Here is an 11,346-nt window from a genome sequence, read left to right as displayed (position 1 = left end):
GAGGGTGTGAAGGGGAGGGATGGGGAGGGATGGGGGAGGGGAGGGATGGGGGTGTGAAGGGGAGGGATGGGGATGAGGAGGGATGGGGAGAGGAGGGATGAGGGTGTGAAGGGGAGGGATGGGGAGAGGAGGGATGAGGGTGTGAAAGGGAGGGATGGGGGTGTGAAGGGGAGGGATGGGGATGTGAAAGGGAGGGATGAGGGTGTGAAGGGGAGGGATGGGGGTGTGAAGGGGAGGGATGGAGATGTGAAGGGGGAGGGATGGGGATGTGAAGGGAGGGATGGGGATGTGAAGGGGAGGGATGGGGGTGTGAAGGGGAGGGATGGGGGTGTGAAGGGGAGGGATGGGGATGTGAAGGGGAGGGATGAGGCTGTGAAGGGGAGGGATGGGGATGTAAAAGTGAGGGATGGGGATGTGAAGGGGAGGGATGGGAGTGTGAAGGGGAGGGATGAGGCTGTGAAAGGGAGGGATGGGGATGTGAAGGGGAGGGATGGGGGTGTGAAGGGGAGGGATGGGGGTGTGAAGGGGAGGGATGGGGATGTGAAAGGGAGGGATGAGGGTGTGAAGGGGAGGGATGGGGGTGTGAAGGGGAGGGATGGAGATGTGAAGGGGAGGGATGGGGATGTGAAGGGGAGGGATGGGGATGTGAAGGGGAGGGATGGAGATGTGAAGGGGAGGGATGGGGATGTGAAGGGGAGGGATGGGGATGTGAAGGGGAGGGATGGGGGTGTGAAGGGAGGGATGGGGGTGTGAAGGGGAGGGATGGGGATGTGAAGGGAGGGATGAGGCTGTGAAGGGGAGGGATGGGGATGTAAAAGTGAGGGATGGGGATGTGAAGGGGAGGGATGGGAGTGTGAAGGGGAGGGCATGAGGCTGTGAAAGGGAGGGATGGGGATGTGAAGGGGAGGGATGGGGATGTGAAGGGGAGGGATGGGGGTGGAAGCGGGAGGGATGGGGCTTCGAAGGGGAGGGATGGGGATGTCCCTGGCAGTGTGTGCCTGTCTGTGTGGGAGAGCCCAGGCTGGTCCCCTCCATGTAGGATGCTGCAGAGCGTTGCACGGTGTCAGGGACTGGACTGCGTACTGATGATGCGCCTCCATTGGCGGTCTCTGCAGATCAGCGCCATTCACACGTCGCTCCGGGACGCACCGCCATGACGCCTCTCTCACATCAGAATTAGACGCCAGAAAGTCAATTCACAAAGCGGAAGAATTTGGTCAGTAAAAACAACAACCGTCATGTTCCCCCAGCAGGTGATCCCTCAGCAGTAGATCCCCAGCAGTAGATCCCCCAGCAGTAGATCCCCCAGCAGTAGATCCCCCAGAAGTAGATCCCTCAGCAGTAGATCCCTTCCAGCAACAATAGACTGCCACAAAAATAGCCCCCCCCCCAGTGATCCCCCAGCAGCATCAATAGACCTTCCAAGTCCCCCAGCCCGCGTGCCATTACATGGTGCCATTGGAGGGGCCAGACCTGCGTTCCCCGCGCCATGATTTGCACCCATTTGTCAGCGCGATGGAAGATATTTATGGTGACGCTGCGTTCTGATTTGTTGGGTTTACTATATATGCGATATAACGCGTCGTGTACACGGGGGGGGGGGGGGGGGGAGCAGCTGGATCCGCATCACACATTCTGGCTGCACAGGGAGGGGTGAGCTGACACTTCATCACCTTCTCCAATTTACTTTCCAGGATTAACCCTTTCATCCCCGCCCAGGGAGCGTCCAATGACAATCCTGCATGTGGGGCGTGGCAGGGCGTGGTCACCTGGCTCTAATAGCTCCACCCCAGGGACTCTCCTGGTTTCCTTTCCCTAAGTATAATTATCCATGTGGTGGGATTAGACTTGGGGGGCAGCAAAGTGGCTAAATGGTCAGCACCTCCTCCTGGCAGTACTCGGGTCGTCGGGTCAGAATCCCAACCACAGCACCACCTGCCTGGAGTTTGCATGTTCTCCCTGTGCCTGCGTGGGCTTCCTCCCACACTCCACAGACATGCTGGGAGGTTAATTGTCTCCTGTCTACATTGGCTCTAGTATGTGTATATATGATGTGAGTCAGGGCCCTTAGATTGTACGCTCCTCGGGGGGCGGGGACTGATGTGGATGTACAATATATATGTGTATAGTGTATATACAGGGGGGCGGGGACAATACCTGGGGCAATATAGTGTATATACGGGGGGGGGGGGGGCGGGGACAATACTTGGGGTAATATAGTGTATATATGGGGGGCGGGGACAATACTTGGGGTATTATAGTGTATATACAGGAGGGCGGGGACAATACTTGGGGCAATATAGTGTATATATGGGGGGCGGGGACAATACTTGGGGCAATATAGTGTATATACAGGAGGGCGGGGGACAATACTTGGGGCAATATAGTGTATATATGGGGGGCGGGGACAATACTTGGGGCAATATAGTGTATATACGGGGGGCGGGGACAATACTTGGGGCAATATAGTGTATATATGGGGGGCGGGGACAATACTTGGGGCAATATAGTGTATATATGGGGGGCGGGGACAATACTTGGGGCAATATAGTGTATATACAGGGGGGCGGGGACAATACTTGGGGCAATATAGTGTATATACGGGGGGGGCGGGGACAATACTTGGGGCAATATAGTGTATATATGGGGGGCGGGGACAATACTTGGGGCAATATAGTGTATATACAGGGGGGCGGGGACAATACTTGGGGCAATATAGTGTATATACGGGGGGTGGGGACAATACTTGGGGCAATATAGTGTATATACAGGGGGGCGGGGACAATACTTGGGGCAATATAGTGTATATACAGGGGGGGCGGGGACAATACTTGAGGCAATATAGTGTATATACAGGGGGGGCGGGGACAATACTTGGGGCAATATAGTGTATATATGGGGGGTGGGGACAATACTTGGGGCAATATAGTGTATATACGGGGGGGGGGACAATACTTGGGGCAATATAGTGTATATAGGGGGGGCGGGGACAATACTTGGGGCAATATAGTGTATATACGGGGGGGCGGGGACAATACTTGGGGCAATATAGTGTATATACAGGGGGGCGGGGACAATACTTGGGGCAATATAGTGTATATACGGGGGGGGGGGACAATACTTGGGGCAATATAGTGTATATACGGGGGGGGCGGGGACAATACTTGGGGCAATATAGTGTATATACGGGGGGGGGGGGGGCGGGGACAATACTTGGGGCAATATAGTGTATATACGGGGGGGGCGGGGACAATACTTGGGGCAATATAGTGTATATACGGGGGGGGGGGGGCGGGGACAATACTTGGGGCAATATAGTGTATATACGGGGGCGGGGACAATACTTGGGGCAATATAGTGTATATACGGGGGGGGGGACAATACTTGGGGCTATATAGTGTATATATGGGGGGGGACAATACTTGGGGCAATACAGTGTATATACAGGGGGGGCGGGGACAATACTTGGGGCAATATAGTGTATATATGGGGGGGGACAATACTTGGGGCAATACAGTGTATATACAGGGGGGGGGGGACAATACTTGGGGCAATATAGTGTATATACGGGGGGGGGGCGGGGACAATACTTGGGGCAATATAGTGTATATACGGGGGGGGCGGGGACAATACTTGGGGCTATATAGTGTATATAGGGGGGGCGGGGACAATACTTGGGGCAATATAGTGTATATATGGGGGGGGACAATACTTGGGGCAATACAGTGTATATACGGGGGGGGGGGGACAATACTTGGGGCAATATAGTGTATATACGGGGGGGGCGGGGACAATACTTGGGGCAATATAGTGTATATACAGGGGGGCGGGGACAATACTTGGGGCAATATAGTGTATATATGGGGGGGGGGACAATACTTGGGGCAATATAGTGTATATACAGGGGGGCGGGGACAATACTTGGGGCAATATAGTGTATATACAGGGGGGGCGGGGACAATACTTGGGGCAATATAGTGTATATACAGGGGGGGTGGGGACAATACTTGGGGCAATATAGTGTATATACGGGGGGGCGGGGACAATACTTGGGGCTATATAGTGTATATACGGGGGGGGCGGGGACAATACTTGGGGCTATATAGTGTATATACAGGGGGGGCGGGGACAATACTTGGGGCAATATAGTGTATATATGGGGGGGGACAATACTTGGGGCAATACAGTGTATATACGGGGGGGGGGGACAATACTTGGGGCAATATAGTGTATATAGGGGGGCGGGGACAATACTTGGGGCAATATAGTGTATATACGGGGGGGCGGGGACAATACTTGGGGCAATATAGTGTATATACAGGGGGGCGGGGACAATACTTGGGGCAATATAGTGTATATACGGGGGGGCGGGGGACAATACTTGGGGCAATATAGTGTATATACGGGGGGGGGGCGGGGACAATACTTGGGGCAATATAGTGTATATACGGGGGGGGGCGGGGACAATACTTGGGGCAATATAGTGTATATACGGGGGGGGGGCGGGGACAATACTTGGGGCAATATAGTGTATATACGGGGGGGGACAGTACTTGGGGCAATATAGTGTATATACGGGGGCGGGGACAATACTTGGGGCAATATAGTGTATATACGGGGGGGCGGGGACAATACTTGGGGCTATATAGTGTATATATGGGGGGGCGGGGACAATACTTGGGGCAATATAGTGTATATACGGGGGGGGGGGACAATACTTGGGGCTATATAGTGTATATACGGGGGGCGGGGACAATACTTGGGGCTATATAGTGTATATATGGGGGGGGACAATACTTGGGGCAATACAGTGTATATACAGGGGGGGCGGGGACAATACAGTGTATATATGGGGGGGGACAATACTTGGGGCAAATATAGTGTATATACAGGGGGGGCGGGGACAATACTTGGGGCAATATAGTGTATATACGGGGGGGGCGGGGACAATACTTGGGGCAATATAGTGTATATACGGGGGGCGGGGACAATACTTGGGGCAATATAGTGTATATACAGGGGGGGCGGGGACAATACTTGGGGCAATATAGTGTATATACGGGGGGGGCGGGGACAATACTTGGGGCAATATAGTGTATCTACGGGGGGCGGGGACAATACTTGGGGCAATATAGTGTATATACGGGGGGGCGGGGGACAATACTTGGGGCAATATAGTGTATATATACAGTTGCAAGAAAAAGTATGTGACCCCCTTGGGATTACGTGGAGTTTTGCATGAATTGGGCATAAAATGTGCTCTGAACGTCATCTAAGTCACAACAATAGAAGAACACAGTCTGCTGAACATAATACTACACAAACATTAGATGTTGCCATGGTTTAATTGCCCATAACATGTAAACATTCACAGTGCAGGGAGGAAAAAGTATGTGAGGCCCTAGCTTAATGACTTCTCCCAGAGCTAACTGGAGCCAGGAGTGAGCCAACCTTGACTCCAATCAGTGTGATGATATTGGATGTGTTGCTGACACCTGTTTTGGGTTTACTGGTTTCAAGAAGCACTGTCTGATGTGAACCATGCCTCGCAGAAAAGAGCTCTCAGAAGACCTACGATCAAGAATTGTTGATTTGCATGAAGCTGGAAAGGGTTACAAAAGTGTCTCCAAAAGCCTTGATGTTCATGTGTCCACGGTAAGACAGACTGTCTACAAATGGAGAAAGTTTAGCACTGTTGCTACTCTCCCTAGGCGTGGTCGTCCTGTAAAAATGACTGCAAGAGCCCAGCGCAGAATGCTGCATGAGGTAAAGAAGAATCCCAGAGTGTCAGCTAAAGACCTACAGAAATCTCTGGCACATGCTAACATTTTTGTTGACACATCTACAATAAGGAAAACATGAAACAAGAATGGAGTACATGGGAGGACACCACGGAGGAAGCCATTGCTGTCCAAAAAGAATATTGCAGCACGTTTGAAGTTTGCAAAAGAGCACCTGGATGTTCCACAGCACTACTGGCAGAATATACTGTGGACAGATGACACCAAGATTGAGTTGTTTGGGAAGAACACACAACACTATGTGTGGAGAAAAGGCCCAGCACACCAACATCAAAACCTCATCCCCACTGTGAAACATGGCGGAGGGAGCATCATGGTTTGGGGCTGCTTTGCTGCCTCAGGGCTGGACGGATTGTTGTCATTGATGGGAAAATGAATTCCAGAGTTTATCAAGACATTTTGCAGGAAAACGTACGACCATCTGTCCGCCAACTGAAGCTCTGCAGAGGATGGGTGATGCAACAGGACAATGATGACCCAAAGCATACAAGTCATTCAACAAACCAATGGCTGCAACAGCACAGAATACGCCTTCTGGAGTGGCCCAGTCAGAGTCCTGACCTCAACCCCATTGAAATGCTTTGGCATGACCTTAAGAGAGCGATTCACACCAGACATCCCAAGAATATTGCTACACTGAAACAGTTTTGTGAAGAGGAGTGGTCCAAAATGACTCCAGATCGTTGTGCAGGTCTGATCTGCAACTACAGGAAACGTTTGGTTGAGGTTATTGCTGCCAAAGGAGGGTCAACCAGTTATTAAGTCCAAAGGTTCACATACTTTTTCCTCCCTGCACTGTGAATGTTTACATGTTATGTGCAATGAAACCATGGCAACATCTAATGTTTGTGTAGTATTATGTTCAGCAGACTGTGTTCTTCTATTGTTGTGACTTAGATGACGTTCAGAGCACATTTTATGCCCAATTCATGCAAAACTCCACGTAATCCCAAGGGGTTCACATACTTTTTCTTGCAACTGTACAAACCAATATAATGCCGATTGGACTTTCCATGAAGTTCTCGGATTAGACTGTTGCACAGAATTCCTCGTTATAATCGCCGGATGAGAATGAAATGATGACATAAAAGTGAAGTATTTCATTCTCGGATGGAATCAGTAAATGTAGAGAAATCTTTTCTCGTTTTTCCCCAAATCTCAGCCTGAAGAGGTGAACCCTCTCCATCATCTCCATCCTCTCCCTCATCTCCACCCTCACCCTCTGAATCCTCTCCATCATCTTCACCCTCACCCTCTGAATCCTCTCCCTCATCTCCATCCTCTCCACCTTCACCCTCTCCATCATCTCCACACTCACCCTCTCCATCATCTCCACACTCACCCTCTCCATCATCTCCACACTCACCCTCTCCATCATCTCCACACTCACCCTCTCCATCCTCTCCCTCTCCATCATCTCCACACTCACCCTCTCCATCCTCTCCCTCTCCATCATCTCCACACTCACCCTCTCCATCCTCTCCCTCTCCATCATCTCCACACTCACCCTCTCCCTCATCTCCATCCTCTCCAGCCCCAGAATGATGTCTGTATTAATTAAAGGAGAAGCTGAAGCCGATCTCCATCCAATCACTTATTGATCAGGGTGAGCAGCGGTAAGAATAGCGCAGTCCCCCTCGCGGTGGCGGCTGAGTGGCGTCACTTTCCCGGGATCGCTGTTCCTCGCTCGCTCTTCATTTCCTTGTCTGAGAAATGCACATAAAGTCGGTCACACGGGGGTCTCAGGTTGGGTCTCGCTGCGTCCTTTGTGCCCATAACAGGCGGCAATCTTCTGACTCGTCGGCGAATGTGTGGCGATTCCATCACGACGCGTTATATCGCACCGCCGCAACACCCATTATATATGATAATAAACCCAACAAATCAGAACGCAGCGTCACCATAAATATCTTCCATCGCGCTGACAAATGGGTGCAAATCACGGCGCTGGGAACGCAGTTCTGGCCCCTCCAATGGCACCATGTAATGGCACGGCGGGCTGGGGGGTCTTGGAAGGTCTATTGATGCTGCTGGGGGATCACTGGGGGGGGGGGCTATTTTTGTGGAAGTCTATCGTTGCTGGAAGGGATCTACTGCTGGGGGATCTACTGCTGAGGGATCTACTGCTGAGGGATTTACTGTTGGAGGATCTACTGCTGAGGGATCTACTCCTGGGGGATCTACTGCTGAGGGATCTACTGCTGGGGGATCTACTGCTGAGGGATCTACTGCTGAGGGAATGGTCTATTAGAGAGTCTACTGATGCTGGCTGCTGGGAGATCTGTTGTTGCTGGGTTGTATTTTGTTGTCATTCCCCATAGCAACCTGTGTCATTCTTCATAGCAACCTGTCATTCCCCATAGCAACCTGTGTCATTCCTCATAGCAACCTGTCATTCCCCATAGCAACTGGTGTCATTCCTCATAGCAACCAGTGTCATTCCTCATAGCAACCTGTCATTCCCCATAGCAACCGGTGTCATTCCTCATAGCAACCTGTCATTCCCCATAGCAACCATTGTCATTCTTCATAGCAACCGGTGTCATTCCCCATAACAACCTGTCACTCCCCATAGTGACCCGTACTTGGCGGTCTGCAATGGACCCCCCCCCCCGGTACAAGGCCGGAGACTCCATCGTGTATTATAGACGCAGATTGGATCGCCGATCTCATTGGCTGCTTCCCCTCCTCCACCTGGTGATGTCATTCTATGGACAGGGAGCACAGACACTCCTCCGGAGACAGTAATCCCGCCCCTTATAGGATGTACGACTCCGGAAGACAATCAGCTATTAGTCTTCCCCCGCCTCTTTTTCTGCAGACACCGCCCCATTTTTTGGTTACTATGGTAGCCAAGGACGCGTTATTGCAGCCGTCTGTCCCCGCCCCCCCAGGAAACCCGTGTGTTACTCTCGCGATACTTCCTCGCTGTTGCCAGGAGACGTGTGTTGCTTTGTATTAGTGAAGGATAAGCAGCCAACATGGTGAGTGTTCAGAGGGGGCCCCTGGGATGTACCGACTGGGGGGCCCCTGAGGTGTACTGACTGGGGGGCCCTGGGATGTACCGACTGGGGGGCCCTGGGATGTACCGACTGGGGGGCCCTGGGATGTACCGACTGGGGGGCCCCTGAGATGTACCGACTGGGGGGCCCTGGGATGTACCGACTGGGGGGCCCCTGAGGTGTACTGACTGGGGGGCCCTGGGATGTACCGACTGGGGGGCCCCTGAGATGTACCGACTGGGGGGGCCTGGGATGTACCGACTGGGGGGCCCTGGGATGTACCGACTGGGGGCCCCTGAGATGTACCGACTGGGGGGCCCTGGGATGTACCGACTGGGGGGCCCCTGAGGTGTACTGACTGGGGGGCCCTGGGATGTACCGACTGGGGGGCCCCTGAGATGTACCGACTGGGGGGGCCTGGGATGTACCGACTGGGGGGCCCTGGGATGTACCGACTGGGGGGCCCCTGAGGTGTACTGACTGGTGACTCCCTGAGATGTACCGACTGGGGGGGCCCTGGGATGTACCGACTGGGGGGGGCCCTGAGATGTACTGACTGGTGACCCCCTGAGATGTACTGACTGGTGACCCCCTGAGATATACTGACTGGGGGGCCCCTGAGATGTACTGACTGGGGGGCCCCTGAGATGTACTGACTGGTGACCCCCTGAGATGTACTGACTGGTGACCCCCCGAGATGTACTGACTGGGGGGGCCCCCTGAGATGTACTGACTGGTGACCCCCTGAGATGTACCGACTGGTGACCCCTGAGATGTACTGACTGGGGGGGCCCCTGAGATGTACTGACTGGTGACCCCCTGAGATGTACTGACTGGTGACCCCCTGAGATGTACTGACTGGTTACCCCCTGAGATGTACTGACTGGTGACCCCCTGAGATGTACTGACTGGTTACCCCCTGAGATGTACCGACTGGTGACCCCCTGAGATGTACCGACTGGTGACCCCCTGAGATATACTGACTGGGGGGACCCCTGAGATGTACTGACTGGGGGGGCCCCTGAGATGTACTGACTGGTGACCCCCTGAGATGTACTGACTGGTGACCCCCTGAGATGTACTGACTGGTGACCCCCTGAGATGTACTGACGGGGGGCCCTGGAATGTACCAACTGGTGACCCCTGAGATGTACCGACTGGTGACCCCTGAGATGTACCGACTGGTGACCCCCTGAGATGTACTGACTGGTGACCCCCTGAGATGTACCGACTGGGGGGGCCCCTGAGATGTACTGACTGGGGAGCCCCTGAGATGTACTGATTGGGGGGCCCCTGAGGTGTACCATATGGGGAAGCGTTCCCAATGTGTACCGAATGGGGGGGGGCCTGAGATGTACCGACTGGGGGAGCGGCCCCTAGGTGTACCAACTGGTGGGGGGCCCTGACATGTACTGACTGGGCAGTCCTGACTGTTTAGTCCACCATTTCCACAGATACACTCAGCCCCCCCACATTATACATCGAATGTTTTCAGGCTGTAGAATGGTCCTCTCAGTCATGGATCGGTACAACTATGGGGGGGGGGGGACCATTTCTGACACAAGTCAGGTGGGTATGAAGTGATAGAGTTCAGTCCTCAGTATTAGGGAGAGCCGGCGTGACAGTGCGGGCTCCTGGACCGTCATCATGATCTTGCTATGTACTGAGCCAAGCAGTTACCTTCCTGGAATCCATCTGCCCTTAGCTCAGGCAGGAGGATGTGCTCAGCTTAGGGATGTATGACATCACTGTGGCCTAGGCCAGAAACCAGGAAGTCATTGAAGAAATGTATAAAACCCGTAAATCTAATCCCCCTTCATGTCTATATACTGTCAGTATGAGGATTACATGGAGGTCATGGTGGGGGGGGGGGGGAGAGGTTCTGCTTTAGGTGTTCACTCTTGTTGTCTCGTTGTGTTCATATCTGTCCTGTCCTGAATGTCCAGCCTCCAAAGAAGAAGAAGGGAGGGAAGAAGAAGTCCGCCAAGGGGAAGAAGAGCCCCGGACTGGTGGATGGACTGTCCACTGAGGAAATGAGCAAAGATCAGGTAGGTCCTTCTTCCCGGGAATGAGGTGCTGAGTGGGACAGAATGGCAGCCATGATTTCGGGGTGTCAGGTCCTCCGGGGACACCATATCCTTCAGCTCACTGATCATGTGACTGAGATCCCTGAAATCTGACAATTCCCGGCTCTCCGGAGGCAGAAGGTTGATGGAGATAAAATTGTCTGATTTCTTTACAGCTGGAGGAGCACATAGTGCGCCTTCGGGAGGAACTGGACAGAGAGCGGGAGGAGAGGAACTACTTCCAGCTGGAGAGAGACAAAATCCACACCTTCTGGGAGATCACCCGCCGCCAGCTGGAGGACAAGAAATCAGAACTACGTAACAGGGACCGCGAGGTGGAGGAGGCCGAGGAGAGGCATCAGGTGGAGATCAAGGTGAGGACATCACTTCTTCACTTCATTGGTTTCCATCACACCGACCTCTTCCTCAGAGACACTATACACAACATTGTCATGCTAGTCCTTCACATGTTCCTCA

At 53.1% G+C, this 11,346-nt stretch overlaps 1 protein-coding gene across 2 annotated transcripts in view; it reads left to right on the top strand.

Moving 5' to 3' along the window:
* Positions 1-1,110: 1,110 nt before the first annotated feature.
* Positions 1,111-11,346, top strand: part of DRC4 (dynein regulatory complex subunit 4) — a 48,870-nt gene continuing 38,634 nt past the window's right edge. Inside the window, exons 1-3 of one of the 2 annotated variants that reach the window (XM_089666026.1) lie at positions 1,111-1,216; positions 10,750-10,851; positions 11,046-11,243. In XM_089666026.1, coding sequence (XP_089522152.1) covers positions 10,837-10,851; positions 11,046-11,243 — 213 coding nt within the window. In that variant the 5' untranslated portion in view covers positions 1,111-1,216; positions 10,750-10,836. Of the gene's footprint in view, positions 1,217-8,643; positions 8,786-10,749; positions 10,852-11,045; positions 11,244-11,346 lie in introns of those variants that run through there. The other variant, XM_089666025.1, reaches the window with a different exon arrangement.

Source organism: Staurois parvus, unplaced genomic scaffold, assembly GCF_062004578.1.
Source record: "Staurois parvus isolate SC_StPar_1 unplaced genomic scaffold, SC_StPar_1.0 ptg002475l, whole genome shotgun sequence".
Lineage (NCBI taxonomy): Eukaryota > Metazoa > Chordata > Amphibia > Anura > Ranidae > Staurois > Staurois parvus.
Note: the sequence above shows the minus strand (reverse complement) of the source record. Positions and strands in the feature narration are given on the sequence as shown.